The sequence below is a fragment of the Convolutriloba macropyga genome, chromosome 5 (genome assembly GCF_964194025.1).
Source record: "Convolutriloba macropyga chromosome 5, txConMacr16.3, whole genome shotgun sequence".
NCBI classification, from domain to species: Eukaryota; Metazoa; Xenacoelomorpha; order Acoela; family Convolutidae; genus Convolutriloba; species Convolutriloba macropyga.
The window spans coordinates 22,903,712-22,927,787 of NC_134472.1; the positions used below are offsets into that span (position 1 = coordinate 22,903,712).

The 24,076-nt window shown below is 35.6% G+C and overlaps 3 protein-coding genes across 4 annotated transcripts in view; all 3 read left to right on the top strand.

Moving 5' to 3' along the window:
• Positions 1-224: 224 nt before the first annotated feature.
• On the top strand, positions 225-23,714 carry LOC142339243 (uncharacterized). Of its 2 annotated transcripts, none has more exons than XM_075389106.1 (7): positions 225-657; positions 4,883-5,039; positions 10,752-10,900; positions 11,902-12,064; positions 13,777-13,934; positions 14,264-14,398; positions 22,001-23,714. In XM_075389106.1, exons 1-7 carry the CDS (start codon positions 442-444, stop codon positions 23,474-23,476), a joined length of 2,454 nt encoding a protein of 817 aa, XP_075245221.1. In that variant the 5' UTR covers positions 225-441; the 3' UTR covers positions 23,477-23,714. The 2 variants fall into 2 exon arrangements, with proteins under 2 accessions (XP_075245221.1, XP_075245219.1); XM_075389104.1 differs by having other exon boundaries at positions 226-933.
• Positions 5,270-24,076, top strand: part of LOC142339245 (T-complex protein 1 subunit theta-like) — a 300,794-nt gene continuing 281,987 nt past the window's right edge. Inside the window, exon 1 of the mRNA XM_075389107.1 lies at positions 5,270-5,291. The gene's annotated coding sequence lies outside the window, so the exon portion shown is untranslated. The remainder of the gene's footprint in view (positions 5,292-24,076) is intronic.
• Positions 5,270-24,076, top strand: part of LOC142339249 (transmembrane protein 203-like) — a 179,986-nt gene continuing 161,179 nt past the window's right edge. The window contains exon 1 of the mRNA XM_075389118.1: positions 5,270-5,290. The gene's annotated coding sequence lies outside the window, so the exon portion shown is untranslated. The remainder of the gene's footprint in view (positions 5,291-24,076) is intronic.

The window sequence follows — 24,076 nt, forward strand, 5'->3', positions numbered from 1 at the left end:
ATACAATATCTTGAAAAATAGCAGTCATGTTTTTATCAGATGGATGTTAATTTCTTTGCAAGCAAACAAACGTAGTTTGTGGGATGGATTTTGAGACGTTTTCAGCCTTTGAAGTTCTGCAAGACCTAAAATGAAGCGTTTAGCCTTTAAATAATTGATCAAATGGTGATACATTTACGATGAATTTTTGTTCAGTATAAAAATGCGAACTAAGAAACCGGTTTATAATCTTCTAAGCTATAGTTTGCAATTTCAGACTTAAAATGGATGTCTCATTATTTTGCTCGCGAACTAAACAGCGGAGCAAAATAGATTAGTATTTATGTGAAAATTGAATTGCTTTTAAAAGACATCTTTGTGGTAGAAACGTGTAGCGACATCATTGGTTATTTGTTTGTCCTTTATCTAAATGTTGTCAGCATTGATGCCGTTTGAGCTACAATGTTGGAGCCATCAATATTTAATCAGTCTTCAATTGTGGGAGTTGAATTAACAACATCTACCGTAGCTTCGATTTCTCCACAAAAATCCTCAAAACTTTCCCCGTTAGAAAACGAAACGGAGCAACGATCAGAGGATTTTAGCGCAATTAGATCGGAAACTGACAAAGATTTATCAACGATTGAAGCAATTGAACAGAGATCCCAAAGTTTGACGGTAAGTTCCCTCGAAGAACTGAAAACACCTGAAGTTTCAGAATATCGTGAACAATTAATTTTTCAACAATTTGAAAAATTGAAACGTGATCAAGAATCTGCAGCTGATCTGAACGTTTTTGAACGACTTCTGAAGCAACGGAATTATAATCACGATTGGGTTTCTGTTATCTGCATATCGCTTTTGGTTCTGCTTGATTATTGGACGATCGTTTTAGCCAAGTTTACAAAGATGCTCAAATCTAATAGACTGGAGAGCTGTGCTCTGATCAATTCAGTAAGTTTTGAACATGCATTTAAAACAGTGCAGTTAAGCTGATTAGTTAGTTAGGTTCATGTCCTACAAGAGCCAACTTGTTCAAATCGCAATATTACAACGCTTGCTACCTTGATTTTTGATTTTGTAGTAATCGATTGAACTTCAACTCCTCTAAATTTTTTAAAAAAATGCCAGGAGTATACGGAGGAAACCCAGATAGAAGTTAGAAGTTCAGTCCAAGGTAAAAGCTGTTCAATTTGACCATAAAACTCTTAAATTCACTGCAGAAATTTACTTCAAAAGATGTAGTCATGATCAAGTTTCACGTGGGAGTGGACTTGGTTTCTTACGGAAAAACTGCAAGCTTCTATCTCCATGCATATTACTGTCATTTTCTAAAATCAAAAATTTTAGATAATGAAAAAACTTCAGCCGAATCAAACAATTGAAAACAATCAGAAATCCAAATGTTATTGCAAATGCTTCTGAAAAACAAGTAATTTTCTATGAAAACTGCGGTTTGAGCATGATTTTTTTTTCGTCAGCGACTGTATACTGAACGTCCGAAGTTAGTTAACATCTGTCATTTTTACGAGTTAAAACCAAGTTCGATGGTATAATATTCAATTTTGGTATTTTCTCAAAAGCATAACTTCGCCATTGATCTCGCATGCTGGCGGACATGCTTGATTGGTAGTTTGAGATCATGCGCATCGGTAGCTTTCCAGTTAGTCTATTCTAAATTTGGTGAACTAACCAAATTTGCTCTGTCGAATGTGTTTCAACAGTGAATGAATTTGCATTTGTTGTTTTTTTCATTTCTTTTGTGACAAACAACTGTACTATAGGATATATCTAGTAAGCTGTGTTCAATCTCAAACTAAAAGGTAAGAAATACCACTAGGGCAGGAGAGAAGTAGCGTAAACCTCATTTTCCAGACTTGGTGACCTGATTTGGTTATTTTGCGCCTACTTGAGCATTTTGACTTTTGTAAAGCGCGCGGTCATAAAATTGCTATCAGCTCTCTTCGAGGCTCTGTGGGCTCTATGTGTACGATTCAAAAAAGGTTCTGAGCGACGACGGTTGAACGAATATTAATTTCAAGGTCTGAAGTGCAATTTTGAATTTGATGTAATTTACCACCGAAACTAGTAGTAATTAATACGAATTTCTCGCCTGTGGTTCGGGAGCATTTGTTTTGATGCTGGTTGGCTATGTTTTTAAATTGGAACATGTGACGTGGAATCAAGCAAGGTTATGTTGCTTGATTCTTAAGATAAAATTAATTTTTTTCTCTTTTGTTCCTCTGATGAGTTCCTTGTCTTCCTGCTCACTAAATCTGTGGTCAGTTACCGAAATCGGGAGGCCTTTGGAGTGGTGGTCAGCACCTGCGCAAGGATCAATAAATCTTGGGAGTTTCAATGGAAACACAGTTTTTGAGTATATCTTTACCCTTGAATCAGTCTAAAGATAGCTTAGCGGGGACATGGTTTTCAAACTTGAAAAGGGGACTTCCTGTATTTATAATAACAGAGACCGGCGTTCTAGAAAACAGCAGCGTTCCAGAAATCAAGGCTATATCTAACCGCGCGAAACCAGTGTGAAGAGATTTGAATCAATTTTGTGGTCAGATCACATCACGACGTCTGTTTGTCCACTTGCTCAAGTATGGAGCTGAGAAATTTCAATGCGAAACAGTTTTCCTCCGAAGAGTTTCAGACGTTTTGTTTTTTACAGTGAAATTCAGAGTACACAACCAAACCAGAGGCACCACAACAATGGATTATCTGAGAGGTAAAACAGAGTTTTGCTGAAAATGGCAATGTTTTTTGAGAAGTGTTGCAGGACATTGCTGGAGATGTCAAGATAGTGACTCAGGACTTCGCAAGGTGATGATTGAAAAAGGAGTCCTCCATTGAACCCGAACCAGGCAAGAAAGTTTAGACAAGAAAGTTTCTTTTCACGTGAGATCAGAGGTTCGAGACCTTAAATTTTCATAGTCTTCACATGGAGAATACATGGACTGCAGCAAATTTGAATCCAAGGCACTCAAAAACTCGAAAGAAACTTCGATGGTTACGCAAACTATGACAAATGATAACTGGTTTACATAACTTAAACACGCATGGTAATTGCAGTTCGATGCGTGATCTGAGCGGAGTCTGAAAACAGTTCTATCTCTGATAACACATTTGGCTACTTCGTGAGGTTGGAGATGATCTGGAAAACATGGCAAGCAGATAAAGTCAATCAAGCAGAGAAAAAAAGTTAAGCAGACTTCAGATAATGAGAAAGCAGCCTTAGATGAGGAGTCCTTTCCAACCCTTGAGTTTTTCAGATTCAAGGGTTAGCACAATGACACATCTTAAACCTATCAGGGTTGATTTCAATGATGATGAACAGGAGCAAGTCGACTAAACGACACGACTACAAACTTTTCCGCGGTTTTTAGAGAATCAGGAATTCACCTAGCTGTTACCAGGCAAAGTAATGAGTCGGACCAATGAAATCGACCAGTGAAGTTTGAGGCTCTCCAAGATAACGATACGTGGAAACTAGTGAGACCGCCCAGATACATGGACGTCGTTCCGGACAAAAGTTTTCAAAGTCAAATTGGGACCTAGTTTTACAAAGCACGCTAGGTGGTAATAGGTTTCAAGCAAGTAGACTAACTCTCCTTTGGGATTTCTAGCTCAACATAAAGGCCCAAAACATTTAGCATTCTTCGCCTTTCAGCGAAAAAAGACAATTTGATGCCTAAACTTGTCAAGACGGCCTTACGACACTCATTTTTTCGAGGGAGACTGTACCTGGGACTACCTCATTTGTTTGGGGAGCGAGCAACAGATGGAGATAAAAACAGCGACACTTGCAGATGTCGTTTGTTATATGTCGACTACAAAACTGTCACTTAATGTAAACTTTCACTTACGGAGATAAGTTCGAACAAAAAGTTGAAGTAAATTAATTAAAATGATTGAAGCCATTTTCAGCTGAGCAGATCAATATCATGTTCATGAGCACAGATTAACGTCTCTATTAATAGCTGTATGACGTCAGATGTTGAACTTTCCTATTCCCAACTTTGAGCTCTCGTGATTGTGATTCCTCTGGAATTAGATAAGAAAGGAAAGAAAAGATAAACCATCTTTATTTATTCAGCAAAATTTTTCATAATTATTTGCGCTAACAAATCAATTTTTTTTATCAGAAAACTCATAATTTTTCTGAATTTAAATTCTGAAATTTAATTTTGATTGACAACCATAAGGGAAATTGTAACTGCCGAACGACCCGCAAAAGTAACGTTTTATACATAACTAAATGTGGATAGAATTGTGCGATGTCTTATACTTGCAATAGTCAGTCTTACAAATTTAAAATTAAAATCGATTATATTTTGAATTGAGACCAAAAGTGGGAGTATTTTATGCCCTCGTCTTTTACGTGACATATAATGAAGTGCTATGAAATGTTGTTGAGATTTGAAGACCGCGTTAAAGGTTAAATGGGGACATTGACAGAATAGACGCTATCAGTTTTCTAGAATTCCGAAAAACAGTAGTTGTTTTCCTGAAAACTTTTTTGCAGCAATGATCACCTAGGCTATTGTCCTTGTGTATCTATAATGAGAACCAATAAAACTTTCTTATTATTAATCTCATAGTCAAATTGATGAACTCTGTCAGATTATGAGTCTGATCCCATTTCGTTTGATGTCATGATCACTGAGCGTTCACAGCAATTTGCTAGCTAAACGTTTTGAAAATTCATTTGAATTAATTCATGATTGAAGATGTTTGTCATGGATTGAGTAAGGTACTCTAAAGAACTTCAATTTTCTAAGATTTTTGATCGTTTCTCAAGTGGTTCTAAAGCGAATTTTATTTAACGGCAAGCATGATACGAATTGACAGAGAATTATTAGGAAACATGGTTAACTCAGAAACTTCTTCGCTGTTTCAGGTGATGCTGCCCTTAATCATATCCTACTTTGCAGAAGTGGACATAGTGACGAGTAAAAAGCTGTACGTTGCCTACGAGGAAGGCTATTTCTTCCCTCAAAACTCAACTGCTAATCCGCAGCCAAGGAATTTTGGGGAAATCCATGATGGAAGATTTGGTGAGTGTTTGGATTTGAGCAATGTAATCTTGTTCAACTGCAGCTAAACTGAAAAATGAATTGCTTGATTTGTATGCTGTCGAATGTTAACCCGTTCCTCCTTGGTTGTTCTGCTTTCGAGCAAAAGAAGGGTATTTTGTCAGTTGTCCACCTTATCTAGTATTAGTTGATCGAAGGAGTCATTAATTGCACACAAATTTTATTATTCAAAGTATCTTGTTTAGCCTAATTGTTGTGATAAACTTATTAAATAGTCTCCAAGTGCACCCGGGAGGCTATTTTATTTTGTTTCAGCTCTTGATTGTAGTTATTAACTGTGGTATCAGAGGTCGGACTTTGCTTGGTTAGCCCCAGTTACCGGGGATTTCAGATTCCGGCGGAAGAATATATACGAGAGTTACCTACGATTCCATATTTGGTATCAAGTATTTGGCGAGAGAGTTCTCCGCATCTGCTTGATTGTTTTCCCCCCATTTTTGGCCATACTAAATTTTTTTAGTCAAATATTTGGTGTGAGTGTTCTCCACATTTGTTTGCCTAATTAGTTTAGGCCCCAGCGGTCACTTCCCTCAGTCCCCCTTTTATCTCAAGTTACAGTGGTGCCGCCACTGCCCTAACCTCTCTGCAATATTTGTAACGAGCCTTGCAATGTACAAGGAGTGCATTTTGTGTCAAATATAGGAAAATATATGTTTACTTTGGTTGTTTGGGATTTTGAATTACCGCAAATATCAAAGAAGTGATCTACTGATCATGTGTTGGTTTTACTCCAATCTTCACTGCAGAACTTTTCGCGCTGGATAAAATTACAGCCGTTGAGACAAAGCTCGATTATTTTGATTCTTTTATTCGCTAGGTGACATTGCTACGCAATGAGATAGCGTTGATAAAGAAGCCAGAATTCCCTTTTCTAAAAGCAGCAAAAAGTTGACCCGCCAGGAATCGAAACGACAGTTGGTCCAGTTATCACAGTGCAACAGTAAACAAAAGAGAAAGGCGGATGAATTTGAATTTGAAACTGTATAGAGAAAAGTAAGATCAACTAAGAAGGTAAAAACGGGAACCAACACATCCAGTAGTCATCAAGGTTGTCAGAAAGTCCCCGAAGCGTTGTCATTTATATGTAGGTCGATTGAGTCAGAACATAACAGCATCAGAAATGGAGTACTGTAGAAAATAACGTTGAACTACTTCATATTCCCCAAATTTCGAAGTCTCAAGCTCAATTGAAAGCTTTCCATTGGCTATTTGTTCGATGAGGAGAATGTTGAGTTACCTGACTTCTTGCCTGAAAACGTTATGGTGTCAAGATTTTACCTGAATGAAGCCACCCGTGATTGGCTGAAAAAAGTGGATCATAATTGACTACTAGCCAGTCCTCGATTAAAACAACGGACGATACAAAGATCTGCAGAACTGAAAATTTGTCTACAAAATGTACGCTCTGTCAGGAACAAAACAAAAAATGTAAATGCCCTCTTGGAAGTAAATGAATTTTTTTAGAGTATTTAATAGAATCGTGGATTACGAAAAACTCAGATGAAGATTTTATTCTAAAGCAGTGTTGTCCCCCAGAATTTCTTTTCTACAGTGCACCAATGGTTAATAAGAGAGGAGGTGGAATTTGCCTCTTTGACAGAAGTGATCTCCATTTGGAAAATTTTGAAATGTTTACCTCTTAATTTTTTGAGTGCCGTTATGCCTCTTTAACTGTTGGGGCTACCACTAGTTTAGTAATCTTTGTTTATCGACCACCTGGATTAAATGTTAAATCTTTCATTGATCACTTTACTATTCTATTCGAAGAAAAAGGCTACAATTTGACAAGACTGTTCTCCTGGGTGATTTTAACATTTCACTGAATGTAAAGACCGATGCATCGAAAATGTGGAAATTGTTTTTTGAAGATTTCGGCCTGACTCAGTACGTCTGCGAGAAAACGCATAGAAGTGGTAGGATTCTTGACCATGTAATAGCGTCAAACAATATTTCAATTAGTGTTAAATCGAAAAGCTTCAATATTTCTTCGGACCATTCGTTTATTTGCTTCTCGCTCAGAAATGTGAAACAACGCAAATCTCAACAACAGTTGATGTATGGAAGTCGGAAGAAGTTTGACTCCCAAGCTTTTATTAAGTTAATGAAGCCGTGTGGAAATTTGATTTTGCCTCAAATATTGATGAAGCATGGGATATGTATCTAAGGTTTGAGGAGACTATTTTGGATTCCGTTCTACCACCCAAAATAAAAACATTTACTCAACATGAATGCCCATTTTTGACTATCTTTTGAGTTTGAAACGAAAGAAGAGAAAAGCAGAGCGTAAATATAAAGTCGAAAGCATCTCTACTAAAATCTGAATATGAAATTGTAACCCATATGTATTCTTAGAGATGCGTAGATTGTACATTGAGAATGCGTTGATGGAAAATTGTAGCCGTAAAAAGTGTGCCACCTTAAAATTAGTTATTTCTGTGTGTCGTAGATGTTATTATTTCCTGCAAAAAATTTGTTCCATCAGAGATACATTCGACAGAAAGTCGTTGATCGAGTTAGTTCGAGTAATGATCCTCTCGCGACTAGATTACTGCAACTCACTGTACTATAGACTACCTGTGTATAATATACAGAAATTACAGCGTATGAACTCAGCATGTCTCATTTTTAGGCTATCACCTGGTTCATCAACAACAAATTATATCAAACTGCTTCTTTCGCTACCCATGAAACAACATGTCCTCTACAAATTTCTACTTTTTGGTCACCGTTTGGTTCACCATCCGTGGGAAAATTTCCGTGTATCGTGGCGCATAACTTTTCCGAAATGAAAAGGTGACTAGATGCCGTTATGCATACAATTTGAAGGTTTCTAATGTCAGGACTTCAATTGGGCGGAGATCATTTAGTTTTGCGGTTCCTTTTGAATGGAATAATTTGCCTTTGGAAATGAGACTATTATCCCATGAATTTGATCATCGGAAAAAACTGAAAACTTTTTTTTAATCTTTGATTCTGAAAGCAGTTTTTTAGTTTGTCATTGATGCGTAAACGTATAATAAATACGATGCTGACCGTAGATTTTGTAACGTTCATTTTGAAGCTTTTGTGGACAAATGTAACCACAGCTTCAATTACCCTAAAATTTAGAATCCAAATTTTGTTCATTGATAGAAGCTAATTTTCAATTTGTATTTTTTGCTGTTTTTTGCAAATTAAAGTTTCATTCCTTAACGCCTGATTGATTGCTCACGAACGAAGTTTGAAGGAAAATTATTGTACGCGTGGTATTTTTTAATGCAAAATTTTTGCTTGGCCGTTTTGACTTTTCGAGTGACTTTTAGGTCCTTACCTTTTTTCTGCCTGATCTAAATTTCTCCCAAGTGTTGGCTGCTGAACTTAAGTGGTGGCAGTTCACTACTAAAAGTCAAATTAAAAAGGCGCCAAAAGCATTGCAACTTTTTCACCTAATTTTTCAATCGATATTTCGTTTTGGCTGATTTTTTATAGTCATCTGTTAACGTAATCCACGGGAATTTGTTCGTTTCGTTTGTTCATACAGAAGTAAGTTGTACAAGTAATATATTTTCACTTAGTCTTTACTCGCTTTGCCGCTACACCCTTAATAGACTTACACGCAGAAAAGCTACCTTGAGTGCAAGGTATTTCTTAGGCAAGGTATTTCTTTAGCGCTCGAGCTTTCTTTGCACCAACTTTCGAGAGCTGCCAGGAATTTCTGAAAACCAACAAATGCTTTAAAATTTGTTGTTTCAAAGTCCGAATATCTAATTACTGAGCTAGTTTTCTCAGGTGTAAAAATAGGAGCATAGTTGAAAAAAAATTATGGGGCAGATCAATTTCTTTGGAAAATTAATTAGCATGAACTGCTCTTGAAATTTTTTGAAGCTACTATTGTATCAGTATGTGTCTTTTTTTTACAAAACCAAAGCTGAATATTGGTTTTTGATCCGCTTTTTTTAAATTCAAACAGTTCGAATTGTTTTCTGGGGTTCTGTCGTTTTTTGTTTCCACATATTTATGGTTTTTGAAATCAAATTGCAGTGGTGATTTTGACCACGGTGAAGTAGTAAAGGAGTTCTAATGCGTGCAATTTCCAAGTCTTTTTGAGGTCTAGTTTATTGTTTAATTCGTTGATTTGTCACCTCACTCAGAAAACTGATTCTTACTCTGAAGTTCAGTTCAATTTAGTACGCATTTTCAGCCACTTACAAGTAGAAAAAGTCACGTTCGGATGGTTTTGGTTCGTATTCTTCTAACCGGAACGCCCTTGAACAACTCGTTCGACGGTAGTTGGTAATGTTACATGATCAGTGGCAAAAAGGATTAGTTGTCAGAAAAAGATTTCAACTCCATATTTTATCGGCATTTGATTTTCAAATATTTGCAAATATCTGTTTAAAAGCCTCGAAGCGATAGCTGAGGCTATTATTGGCCTTCTTTTGGTTTTTTATTTCGTCAAGATTATTGTTACGACCATATGCCGTCACAATCTCTTCAAGTCTTCTTTTTGCTCATTCGTTCGTGCAATTTCAACTGAATGGCGTGCGTGACGTCAGTTTTTACTCTTTGCGGAGCGAATTTTTTGTTCATTTGCGTGATAAGGTTTTGGTAACACGTGATTTACCTCACTCTCAAAATGACTTCCTCGATGTGAAATTGACTTTTCTTTACTTTAATTCAAAGAGATAAAGTCAAGTAAGTGTATATCGCTCTGATTGGAGGTTATTTAAGAGCAGCTTATAGATGCAGCAATAAGTTATACAGATTCTTAATCAAAGTATAACATCTCAGCCTTTAGTGAAAACAATATACTTGTTTTTTGATCTTTTTTTACTTTCTTTTTGAGACTGCAGATATACGAAGCTATTGTGACAAATTTCCTGCAAAGTGTCAGCTATGTTTTCATTTTAAAATCTCCTCGCTCATTTGGTTTTTATATCGCTCCATAAAATACTAAATGTTTTTTGTCTGACATAGAAGCAAAATTTAGAATTTTCAGCCCTTACATTTATCAGCTAGAACTTGGTTTCAATTGCTAATCTATCAAGTTAGCCTTTTTAGTTGATTAGAAATGGTTTGAATTGTTCTCGAACGACAATAACGCGTTGATCTTTTTCTCATGCAAAATTTTTGCTTGACCGTTTTCGCACTTTTGTTTTAGAACCTTCTTTAGTGACTTTTTCACGTTTCACTTCATTTTTGAGTGATCTCAATTGCTCTCATTGTTTGTCGGTAATATAAAAGCGATTGCGAGGGTTGAGGATCAAAGCCGTTGTAGATTAGTGGAGAAGATGTGAGACTGGAATTCGCGGTTTCGAACCCCTGAGGTGGGAGTTTTGCACTCATAGGAAAATTTCTAAGCTACACCCCCAAATTAAATCGCTCTCCGCCTGTCGTTCGAGAGCATTTCATCCGACGTTAGTCGGTTTATGTCTGAAGTTTTTTGTGGCCCCAGGGTCGAAATACTGTTTTAATTTCCTGATTTATTGGATGGCTAATCGTAAAAACAGCTTTTATTCCGTTAAACTTTGTGTTAGTGGTCGAAAGCTACGGCTAGAGTATAAATTCGATGAACTGGAGGAAATGAAAATGGATAATAATGAGGTCCTCGCCGAATTTGACTTTCAAACTAATAATTCTTGAACTTAAGTTTAACTGCAAGTGCTTAACTGTGCTGTCCCATTTATTTTTCAGAGTACCTCAGTCACGTCTACGCTACTAATGACGTAGTAGTCATCATGTCCTACACTCAATGGTCCATCAACTCACTAGACTCCCGGAACATTTTCCTCCAGTTAGCCAAGTCGTTTGAAAAGGAGTACGACAATTGGGATCATTTACAAGTCAGTTAAATTTAAAATTTTCAGACAGAAATTTTAGATTTGAAACGGTGGCGTAAATTTTGTGATATTGCAGCTTCATTAATTGCTCTCAAATGACGTTTGCAGCAATTATATTAGTACTATTGGTCTTTTTTTAATGCGATTTTTCGATTGACCATTTACTTTTTGTCATTCGAAGTGGGACAAATAGGCAACGTCCGCGGGCGCTAGATATGCTAGATCGTTGTGTAGCTCGCTTAGAGACAGTAGCCTTTAATTGTACGGTTCAGTGAAGCTGCTTAGGAGGGAGAAATTATGCTGTGGGGGGACACCCACTTTTTTTCACCTGCCCGACCCATGAGGATAGCCACAGTCAAAAACCGGTGACCGGACAATAGATCGAAAGGACAACAGATCGAAAACAGAGGAATTGGGGCAATAGATCGAAAATTAATCTCTATTCTTATTGGTTGAAATTAAGCATTAATTGCGAGCTGCAATATAATTACCACATTATGGCCATGCCTTAGCGGCCCGTGGGACTTGATATGAATCTATCACAACCGAACAAAATATCACAACAGAACATCTTATATGCTGTATAATAAATGAGCGCTCAAATCTGATTGGTCAATACGCAATTTAAATAGTTTAATTTTCGATCTATTGTCCCAATTTTCGCTTTCGATCTGTTGTCTTTCGATCTATTGTCCTAGCACCTCAAAAACCGTTCTTAGCCAATCGTTTAAGAGCAATTAGTCCGGCGTTAGTAGGTTACAAGCTAAGATCTATTAATATGTGCTGTTTCTGTGCAGTCAAATATTTCTAGACATTTCGTGAGTTAAGTTAGCTTTAAGTGAACTAATAAATACTTGATGATGGCAGATGAGAAAAACCTGGATACATACATTTAGCAGCTTTCCGTTTTTTGATGTTATATAGCATGTTTGAATTACGTTTGCATTAAGTAAAGTTAACCGGCTTTATACCTTTGAATTGATAGTGAGTGTAACCGTTTGCAGATTGGCTTCGTGGCCATCAACTGTTGGCTGCCGAAGAGCGAGTGTAGAGACGCCTCAAGGGGTCTGGGGGCATTTCCTCGATTCGTCATCTACATCCCGGAGCTTCGCTACCACATTTGGTACAATGGGCCAGTTACTGTCACGGCCTTAAGAAGCGAAATAGGTCTGTCATTTGTGTGAAATAATTTGAGAGGTTTTCTGATTTGAAAGACTGCATTGGTTGTTTTTGGCTTAAGCTTGGACTTGTTTGATTTTTCACCATAATTAAATATACCCTCATAGTTAATTCATACCGTTGTGGAGGGTATCAATTACAGGTGGTGATATTCCACATATTGGCAATTACATTACATAGCAAAACAAAAACTTTCGACGAAGGCTTTGGAAAAGCTTTTCAGTACCTTCCACTAACAGGGTTTTTATTTGTAGGATGTAAAATTATTACTATATTTCTTTTTCTGATTAGCTTAACGCTACTCCTAAGGACGATACCGTTATTATAAATTTTGATACCTCCATTGACAAAAGCAAAATCAAGTTAGAGCAAAATGCAAACAAACTTATTCGATTTTTTCATGAACATCACCTCACAGTTAATACCTCTAAAACTGAATTCATGATATTTGGTAAGAGCAAAAGAAAAGATTTCAATGAACAGATAATTTTAGATTCAATTCCAATAGACAAGAAACCTGAAGTAAAATATTTACGGGTTCACATAGACAGCAATTTAACGTTTCAAGAGGAAGTGAAACATATCTTACGAAAAATGGCCCAAGGAATAAAAACAATTTATGCTATTAGAAAATCAATTCCACAAAAACTATTGATACTTGTCCTAAATGCCCTAGTATTAAGTCACTTGCACTACTCAGCGGTTATCATTCACGCAATTGAGCAAAATTTAATAATGTCTCTTGAGAAACAGCTTAACTGGTCATTACGAGCAACCTTTTTTAGACAGAAATTTGAATCTGTTCAAGATATTAAATGCAGTCGGAATATACTACCCGTAAAACTCTTTTTAAAAACAAAAAGATTACAATATTTTTGGAAAATAAAAAAACAGGTACGACCTGCTGTTTCACCAACATCGGGACGTCCTTTAATCACCTGGAATCTTCATGAGTCTATAAGGACAAAAAAATTGTTCTGGGACCAAAAATTTATCTCTATCAAAAGGCAAAACTCGTTTGTTAGATTAGCGATACTAGATTGGAATGAACTACCCAGCGAAATTAAAATCAAACTAGACAAAAAAAGCTTCCCCAAGCAACTTAGAACTTTTTTCTCCTCAGCTTACAAAAGGAACCCTTTTTTGTGGAAGGTTACTTGTTCAACATGGCGTGACTTTAAATTTGGAAAATGAATTAGAACTACTGTTTACTGGTTGGGTTGACTTTATAAACTTAATTAATTTTATTTTGAGATATGCGACTTAATTTGAATTTAACTCAAGTTTTCTATTATAATATGTAAATAATAAATCCATTTAAATAATTACACTGACGGACTAATATCAATTGTACTCGTTGATGTAGATCGGAATTCAGTGTTTTTATATTATATATATATATATATATATATATATATATATATATTCTGCCGAAAAGTGGGGGTAGTTCCAAGTGTTCATATTAATTTTTTTCCAAAGGCATGAATCGTTAACTAATTGTATAAATAAAAGGGCCGAACGTCTTGGTCTTAATCGCCATGTTTAAACGTTTATCTCGCGATTCTTATATGTTATGTTATGTTAAGTTGGTTCATTGCCTGTAGCTGTAGGGCCATTTCTTTGGTTCTGGAAATTTAATTTTTCTGCAAGCTCCATTTGACCTTCCAATGAGTGCAGTCAAGCGTCGGTTAATGTTTCAGCGCGTCTCTTAAGCCCTTACACAGTTTTATCAAGCTTATCCGAGTTTAGAAGTTCACTAGTTACCGACTCCAACGCAGCCTTAGTCATAATACCCTCCAAATCCAGCCTCTCTTCAGCTGAGGGCCAGTCAACTCTACTAGCTCATCTTCTTGGGACGGTGAGTTGATAACATGTTTTTGCTTACGTCCCTAGGAACATTGCTGAGCTGTGAGTTTTGTTTTCAGGTGAAATGTGTGTGATCAAGTTTTTAAAGTGACGAATGATTGGTTTTTTCCTTCAACCCCACACCCTCCCACCTATTTGTCGGCATAAAGCGTGTATAGCCCCATCATTTTAAATATACCTCATGATTGGCTATAAACTAAGAATCCCTATTTCCGTCTTTTAATTAGTGTTGTTTTGCGCTCTTGAAGCGGAAATTTCTTTTATCAATTGAGTTGCCTAATTCAAGGTTTCAACGTTGATAACACCTGACTGTTGTTTTAGCTGTACCAGCTGTCTCTGAAGATGTCCCCTATGGTACAGAGTTCTCCATGGAGTGTGCCCAAAATTACACTAGTAACAAATGACTCGTTAACCACTCATATATGCTCCGTTGATTGTGGTTTCGATATTGCAACGGTAATGTTTTTAATTGCTCTCGAACGAAGTTTGAAGCTATTAAATATAGTCGTGGTTGTCTATTGCAAAATTTTAACTTGACCGTTCTAGAGTATTCCTTCGCTCGTTTGAGCGATTTTTAATTGCTCTCAAACAAAGTTTTTTATGCGGTTCTTCGCTTGGCCATTTTCTGTCTGGCCATTTAACTTTTCGTCTCAAAAACAAGATAAATAGGTAAAGCCCGGAGGGCATTAAATGGTGGAGCTGCTCTCTTAGAGATTAACACCTTTATAGTCTTTAAGTATGCATTCAACAAAACTGTTTTGGGGAGACATTTTTATGGTGTGAAGGCTGGTTCGACCCCCATCACTTGATCCCCCCATGCTAGCATCAATGAGGCATAGCTGGCGACTACCGAACCCAACCTCTCGCTGGTCTTTTGAGCTCGATACAATTCAGTTATTAATAACCGCAAAGCGATAGCTGGGGCTATATTATTGGTCTTCTCTTTGTTTTTAATTGCTCTCAAACGAAGTTTATAGCAATAGCAATTATATTAGACCTCTCGCTCTTTTTTATGCGACTTTTCATTTGACCGATTTTTCGTCTGACGTTTTTGACTTTTTGTCCTCAAAAACGGGATAAACAGGTACGCCCAGCGGGCATTAAGTGCTCTTAGAGCCTTTCAGCTCTGTTTCAGCTCAAACTCTTTCGGAGACTTGTACTTATTGTGTGAAGGGTGGTTCTTAGAGCTTGAAGACACCCCCACTGTTGACCCCCACCCCCCCCCCCCCCGCTATTCCCTCAACTGTTGCCCAACCCCCTCCCCATCAGCCCCCAGTGCCCCCCCCCCCCCCGTAGCTACGTTCGAACAAACCATTGCTAAAAAAGAGCAATTTTTTACTAGTTTTCACAATTTTTTTCAAGCTTTTTTAAATTTTTTTGTCATTTTTCGAGTTCTTTCGTAGGTGTCAAAGAACCCGCTCCAGGGTTTTATAATAACTAACTGCATGGTTTCTAGTAGTAGCGGAATGATTTCAACATTTTAACATGAATTTTAGCATTTTTTTGACAAAACGTGCAAATTTTCTCAATTTTTTTTGACATTTTTTCATTAACCACGTCTTTCCAGACGCAGGGGCCCGAAGACGTCCTTAAGGGTTTGATAATAGATTACTGAAAAAATGTTATTGCCTTTGAATAGCTTTCAATCATTTAATAGGACAATTTTTAGCGATTTTTTTCTTTATAAAACTTTCATATTACAAGTTTTTTAAAACTTGTCATTTTTTAGGTTTCTCCAGCCTCAAGAGCCACATAATCTCCTCTAGGGTTTGATTATAGGTTAATGAATAGCTTCCAGATGTAATGAAATGTTTCTCAAGATTTTATAATTAATTGCATTTTTCCGGCACCAGGGTCCTAGGTTGCTCATCCAAGGTTTGATTAAAAGCTGTCGCTTAGTTTTTGAAAATAAGGGAATTTTGATCAATATTTTAATGAATCCATCTTTTGCAATTTTTGATAAAATTTATTTTTCAATTTTTGAAAAATTATCATGTTTCGAGTTTATGGATCTTATTGAGCCAGTGATACTATTTAAAGCTTGAAATAGGGATACTGTATGGTCTATTGTGTTAATGAAGTTGTTCTGACGATATTAATATCACGAATTTTTGGTCAAGATTTTGTTAAAATTTGCGATTGTTTTTAAAATTTATAAAAATTTCATTTTTGTCCTTTTCTGAGTTTAACGATCATTACTGGCCAACAAAGCTTTTCAAGTCTTGCAGATGGGCTACTTGACATAACTCAAGAGACAAAAAGTAGTTTTGAATGTGTTCACTGCAAAATCTGGAAGCTTTTATTTTAAATTATGCAATAATTTGCAAATTTTTAAATTTTTATTTGATTTATTTCCTAACAAGAAAACTTAAAGTTGCAGAGTCGAATCAAGCTAAAGCTAGCCTCACTAAACCGTGGCTAACTACTCACGAAGCCAGCTGGTCGTTTGAGAGCAATTCGCCCGACGTTAGTCGGTTATGTTTTTTTCGTCTAGATTTTTGCTGCGACCATATGACTGCACAATCACTTCAAATCTGAGGAGCTTAAAATCTAAATATGCGATTTCAACAATACTTTGATGCGACAATATCATGCTGTGAAGGGCGAATCTTAAAATGAGACCCCCCCCCCCCTCAGACACCCCTTCCACCTTCCATTCACCCCTCCCCCCAATATTCCCCTTCTGCGCTCCTCCACCTGGCGATTTGAACTCCCCTCTCGTTCAGCCCTCCCAGCCCTAACCCCTCCCATCACTTACTCCCCCCACACTAATGGTAGCATCACTGAGACCAAGCCGGCTGCTAACGAAGGCAACCGCTCGCAGGTCGTTTGAGAGCAATTCGACTGACGTTAGTCTGTTATTTTTGAACTTTTTGAGAAACTTTTTTACTCTTGACTTTTTGTGTGATCGGAATTGCTCCATTTTAAGATGAAGCCGCGATTTTCTCGATATTTTAGTTCAGAAAGTCTCGGGGAAAAAGTGCCGGAATTGTTTAGTCTTTTTCCTTTCAAATAATGGTATTCTGAATTAAGTTCGAATAACATCTTTTGAAGTCAATGTGAAGTTGTATGCTGTGACCGTTGCTGAAATTTGGTGATCTTGGCATTTCAATCCAAAGAATTTGGATTTGACGGGTACTGCCTTCTCAAGATCTCTTTGCACTTTTTTCAAGTCAATTTGGTGTGACCAAAGTATTATTCGAGTAGTCATTTCAATCACGCCAAGTAGTAAAGATAGCAAATGGCTTTAGGGCTAAATTTATAAATTAATTTTAAATTAGTTTATCTGTTTTCACTGCTTTTCACTAGATCTTTTCATAAATGCTTCGAAAGATCGAAAGATAACTTTTGAATTGTTTATTTTTATTTTTACCGTCCGTTAGTGCCAATAATGACACCTCTCCTTGTTCCGACCCCTCTTGAGGGGGGAGGAACTATATACTCAAATGGGTTTTTTTTTTGTTCGGACAATTTTCGCCGATCGATATATTCATCGTAGAAAGTTGAAACTGGTATCATTGGAAAGCTCGTCCAACGTAGAATATGGAATTAAAAAGGTTTTTCTCATTTTCGTCTTTTACAGGGAGTTATCGAGGTTTAAACTGAGAAAAGTAGAGTGAATTCCGTTGTTTTTATTCACATTTTTCGAAATTTTTGCCAAAATTTTCGTCAATTTTGCTAAAATTTGTTAAAATTTTAAGAATGGTGTTGTTGATTTTATTTAAAAGACAAAAGTATTGTTGATTATTCTGATTTATTTCAAAAATTCGGGCTAAGTATTTCAAAATTCAGCCTTTTCATCAAAAACAGCACGTAATAAGATTCTTTAGTCCACTTTGAATAGAATTGCCGGAAGACACCCCCAACTAATACAATCTTTGTAGACTCAAAAGGTGGCTATTGCTACTTCAATTTCTGTTGAGAGTTCTCTGTAATCAAAACTATGCCTTTTTTTGCTAACTTTACTCGTTGATTATCAAAAACGTAGCATTTATTTTTGAATTTTTAACTAAAATATTATCTATATCTATTGCATTCGAAAAATTAAATGATCCTAATGGACGAATAGCATTAGCAGAGCTAATTTTGGACCGATCTTGGATTGTTGCAATCCAAAAAGAATTCGGATTGTAATTAGTCGGTCTTTTTTTTAAAAAAAAAATTGATCTTTTTTATATTAAATAAAGAACAGAACATATGAAATCAAAGCTCAGGAGTGATAGGTCCAATTGGTTTTCTAAGCAGCTCCAAGCTATTGCCTTTGGTTTTTTACTTGGAAGCTAATGGTCGTTTTGACTCTTAAAAATATCTGATTTTTAAATAAATAATGGCTTAATGAACTTTTCCTCTATTTTTCTCTCTTAATTTGGTCAACTTCTAGCTTAGTGTCAGCAAACAAAGAATGTTTTTCTTTCTACTGATGTGAAATTTTATCTCTATTGCGATTAAAAGCATTAAGTTATTGTTTTCTGGCTTTGATACTATTAGATTTCAAATTTTTGTTTATTTTTACGTATTTGCCAGTTTTTCACGTTTTCTAGTTTTGTCAAATTATTACATTATTGACGGTTCTCATATCACATTATTGGCATTCAAAATAAGGCACAATTGAACATATTAAAATCCTGAATGATACGGATTATCGGTTTAACGGTTTCGACACTCCTTTCTTGAAGAATTTAATTGAATTTTTAATTTTGTCTTTAACTGTCGTTTTTACTTTTTCGTTTGTACTTTGTCGTTTAAGTCGTTAAAATTTTCCTTTATAATGACACGTTTCATCTGCTTTTACAGGGAGTTATCGAGGTTTAAACTGAGAAAAGTAGAGTGAATTCCGTTGTTTTTATTCACATTTTTCGAAATTTTTGCCAAAATTTTCGTCAATTTTGCTAAAATTTGTTAAAATTTTAAGAATGGTGTTGTTGATTTTATTTAAAAGACAAAAGTATTGTTGATTATTTTGATTTATTTCAAAAATTTGGGCTAAGTATTTCAAAATTCAGCCTTTTCATCAAAAACAGCACGTAATAAGCTTCTTTAGTCCACTTTGAATAGAATTGCCGGAAGACACCCCCAACTAATACAATCTTTGTAGACTCAAAAGGTGGCTATTGCTACTTCAATTTCTGTTGAGAGTTCTCTGTAATCAAAACTATGCCGTTTTTTCGCTAACTTTACTCGTTGATTATCAAAAACGTAGCATTTATTTTTGAATTTTTAACTAACATATTATCTATATCTATTGCATTCGAAAAATTAAATGATCCAAATGGACGAATAGCATTAGCAGAGCTAATTTTGGACCGATCTTGGATTGTTGCAATCCAAAAAGAATTCGGATTGTAATTAGTCGGTCTTTTTTTAAGAAAAAAATTGATCTTTTTTATATTAAATAAAGAACAGAACATATGAAATCAAAGCTCAGGAGTGATAGGTCCAATTGGTTTTCTAAGCAGCTCCAAGCTAATGCCTTTGGTTTTTTACTTGGAAGCTAATGGTCGTTTTGACTCTTAAAAATATCTGATTTTTAAATAAATAATGGCTTAATGAACTTTTCCTCTATTTTTCTCTCTTAATTTGGTCAACTTCTAGCTTAGTGTCAGCAAACAAAGAATGTTTTTTCTTTCTACTGATGTGAGATTTTATCTCTATTGCGATTAAAAGCCTCAAGTTATTGTTTTCTGGCTTTGATACTATTAGATTTCAAATTTTTGTTTATTTTTACGTATTTGCCAGTTTTTCACGTTTTCTAGTTTTGTCAAATTATTACATTATTGACGGTTCTCATATCACATTATTGGCATTCAAAATAAGGCACAATTGAACATATTAAAATCCTGAATGATACGGATTATCGGTTTAACGGTTTCGACACTCCTTTCTTGAAGAATTTAATTGAATTTTTAATTTTGTCTTTAACTGTCGTTTTTACTTTTTCGTTTGTACTTTGTCGTTTAAGTCGTAAAATTTTTCCTTTAAAATGACACGTTTCATCTGCTTTTCAAGGAAAAATAAATGAGCCGATATACTGATATTTGGAGATAGCTGATGGCTTTCATGACTTTGAAAACAATTTTTTTTCCAAAAAAAATTTTTTATTTCGCAATTTTCTTTTTATTGTCTTTTTGTTTCCTAGTCTCCCTAATTACAGTCAAATATGACATTATTCTTTTCAGGGGAAGGCGTCAAAAGGGATTGATGTCACAAAATCTAATATTTTTAAAGAGTTTGTTATGACTGGCTTCGACACCGGTTTTTCACAAAAAAAAGTTAATTCATTTGATTTTTGTCATATTTGACGTTCTTTTTGTTGACGCAAGACATATTCTGAGTAATTGTAGGTCTCAAGGGCTTCCTCTGGACGAAAAACTGAACCTATTTAATTATTTCATTTCGTAATTAATGGATTTCATGACTTTCATTTTATTTCGAAATCAAATCAAAAGTATTGCTTACTTTTGCCTTTTTTCTTTTTGCCTACTTGTTACCTAGTCTCCTTAATGAAAAGCCACATACTACATTATCGGTGTTTGGAGAAGGCAAAATTGAACATTTTCGGGGCCAAAATATGGCTTTACGGCTTCGACACCGTTTTCTGGCAAGGTTTAATTGGATTTTTGGTTTGCCTTTTGTTCTGTCTTAAAAAAATCGAATATGGCAGGTCTGAATGCCCTTCTACAGACGCATCGATAATTGTAAATGCAATATTTTAACTGATTTCTAATGGCTTTCATTACTTTGAAACTAATTGTTTTAAAAAAATAAGCGAATTTAACTTTACTGTTTTTGTTCTTTTCTGTCAAATTGTTACTACGCCTTATTATGGACTGGCCCCATAACATTTCGAGGGATTTTCAAGTTATTCTGTTTAGTTTTAGTTTTATCTGACGCTGCGTTGACTTTGTTATTAAGTTCTGTTTTTGGAAACGGACATAAAGTTTTTGATGTAATTAATGTTTGTTTTTGTTGTTTGATTTTGCTGTTCGTCTTAGCTCGCTTTCTTAATATTGGCATATCTCATCAATCTAGTGCATCATTTTTACTCCACCGTGTTATTTGCTTTACAGACTATCTTTTCGTTCGTACTCTATTTTTTTTTTTTGAAAAATACTTAGTTTTTCTTTGGTTTTTTTGGGTTTTTTTGGGATTCCCAAAAATAATTTTTGTGTTTTTCTATCTGTTTCTCACTTGGTAGACAATTATGTCAAAATTGTGCATGAGTGGGGTCGGAACCTTATATGCGATCGCACATTACCGAGCCTTTCTAATGTTGTCTTTCTAATGACGTATGTGGTCTTCTCTTTTAGTTTTCATATCGACCGCATGTTATTTGTTCTTTATTGAAGTATAGTTTGAGCTATTTAATGTTATCAGCCCATTTTTTCACAGTAATTGTTTTCAACAAGATAGCAGTTATTTTTTCAAAACATTTAACCGGTTTTTGTTGATATTTTTGTTGGTGTCTCTTATTTTTTAGCCACTGGTCTCATGAGCCCTACAATGAGGTTTTTGAAGCTACTGAATTATTGATTTTCATGAGTAAAGTTTTCAATTGCTCTCAAGCGATGTTTTTAGTAATTATATTAGTCCTGTCGTTCTTTTTATGCGATTTTTCGCTTGACCGATTTTTCGTCTGACCCATTTGACTTTGCGTCCTCAAAACGGGATAAACAGGTTGAGCCAGCGGGCATTAAGTTCTATTAGAGCCTTTCAGCTCACTAGTTTCCAAGTCTGCGATTCCCCTTTGTACTCTGCTGACGTTATGCATAATTAACTGTTCCAACATTTTTCAAAAAAAAGTGTGAATATACATTTGAGGCAGGGGTTTTTTTCTCAGTCAATTTTGCACGTTTTGTTTACTCATCGAAGAGAAAGAAATAAAAAACATTTTTTATCTCACAAGAGTGTAGTTTTCATTCATATAAAACGTTTGGGAACCAAATTTGATCAAACAAAAGTTACCATCTAAGCTTTCATCGCACAAGTTTTAGCTTATCTGTTAGCATAAATTTTCCTAGCTGTGAGTACAACCAATTTAAATGACTGTTTTCTTTTCAGTGCCACGATCTGATGGAGGAGCACGTAGCTGTATTGTACAGAAATCAGAAACCAATCAGATTTATCCAACTGAAAGACTATTACACACTACTGAATGACCTATTAAATGCTGTGCGGTTGCTTTTTGCGCCATCTATTCTCGACCGGGCATGGAAAAATTCCGAAGTTTCGTATTTGTTCATGCCAGGATTTGTAGCTATGCCTTCTGTTACCTCACGCACGTCGAACACATTGGACGGAGTTTTGAAAAATAAGAAAGATTTCACAATTGTTCTGAACTCAAACAATCGAGCCTTGATCAACGATTTTATATCCGTGAAAAATCTGATCGATCGATGTCGAAAACATTATAAAAAGTTGTATTGCGTTTCTGCAATTCACAATTTTGACGTACAGTTTGAAAGAAATTCGTCTGTTGAAAATAGATACTGTCAGCTTTGCTCCAAACATTCCAATATCTCTAAAGTTTTATCTCTGTTAGATAGCGAATCCTCTGATTATAATAGTTACATTTTGATGACTTTACAGAAATCTTTCCAAAAATTTTGTTATTCTTCGTTGGAAAGTTTAATCTCAGGAAGTGAAATAATTTCAGATGACTTCAATTATCAATTAAGCTTATCAAAATTGAAAACAGCGTTGCTGCATTCAAACACAGATTCAGTTGTCTTTGACCAGGCAATATTAATTTCACGTTGCAACCATAATAGGTCAATGAACTTGGCAATTGCATCTCAATTACATACCTGCAATCCGATTTACGAAAGCTGTAATCTTGGAGAATTCTCATATCTTGTAATTTACGACAGGTTAAGAAATAACAGAGTGTTCAATTATTCAGTTAACACTATTTCTGATATTATTTTAGTAATCACTGATTTAGTTAAACAGTCGTACAACCTTTTGACTACAAACTTCTCTCAATTTTTAAGACCGCCGTCGCATTTTTTACACAAAAGAATGGGCGTCGCTGTTTTACCCCACGCACAACGAAAAAGTTATGAATACATTAGCAAGCTAGAATATGGAGACGTTAACACGGCCGATAACAAAGGTGGTACTTTAGCCAAATTATCACCGTATTGTCGCTCTGACGATATTTGGTCCGGAAACAATACAAATAATTGTCTGGTGTTACATTACAACAGCTGGTGTGGTTTTTGCCAAACAGTTTTACACGTCTTTCACACCGTGGGAAGTATAATGACGTCGTCATTTCCAAATGTGACTGATTTCGTCAAGGTTAATTCTGGTTTGGAACCCGTGCCGACGATACACCGCGTGAACAAGTTCCCAACAATAGTGTTTTACCCTGCGGCCGAATTTAACCAGAAAGAGTTTATTCTTGATGACGAGGGAAAAGTTATCCAAAGGGTAAATAGAGTGAAAAATTTCACGTATACGTATCCAGAAGATATCGCGATTACAGTGCCTAATTTGTATGGGTTTGTCAGGTTGCATTCTGGCGTTTATTGAAGAACTCTTGCGAAATTTTCTTTAAATTGAGTAACAGTGGCTACTTGAATACATGTGAAAATCTGATTTGAGCATTAAATTGATGAGAGTTATTTAGGGTCCTTATTGGTGAGTTGTATTATTTTAATCAGTGGTTGTCTTTGACTCTGTTGATATAGCCTTCTGATTTTGCTTTGTTCTTGATGTTTTTAAGTTGTATTTACTATACAGGAAGTTATAATTAAATTATTCAAAATCGCTTGTCTTAACTATTGCCTGAAATGTGGAACTTTCAAATTTTTTAATTGCTCTCGAACGAAGTTTGAAGCAATTATTGTTAACATGTTGGTCTTTTTATCCAAAATTTTTGCTTGACCGTTTGTTCTAGAACATTCTGTGATTTCTTAAGTGAGTTTTTCAAGCTTCGCTTCTTCGTTTTGAGTGATTTCAATTGCTTTCATTCTGAAATGAAATTTGTTGCTAATATAAATGTGAATTTTAGCGGCTGAGTAGCACCAAAAAATTTTAAGCTGCACCCTAAGTTAAGTTGCTCCCAGCCCGTCGTTCGAGAGCATTTCATCCGACGTTAGTTGGTTTATGTTATTTTTGCTCAAACATTTA

What these genes read in the sequence shown, in the direction of transcription:
- LOC142339243 (XM_075389104.1), top strand. Translation starts at nt 442, where the DNA reads ATGTTGGAGCCATCAATATTTAATCAGTCTTCAATTGTGGGAGTTGAA. An exon ending in GCTGTGCTCTGATCAATTCA is followed by an intron (nt 934 to 4,882) that starts GTAAGTTTTGAA and finishes TCGCTGTTTCAG; the next exon opens with GTGATGCTGCCCTTAATCAT. An exon ending in AATCCATGATGGAAGATTTG is followed by an intron (nt 5,040 to 10,751) that starts GTGAGTGTTTGG and finishes TTTATTTTTCAG; the next exon opens with AGTACCTCAGTCACGTCTAC.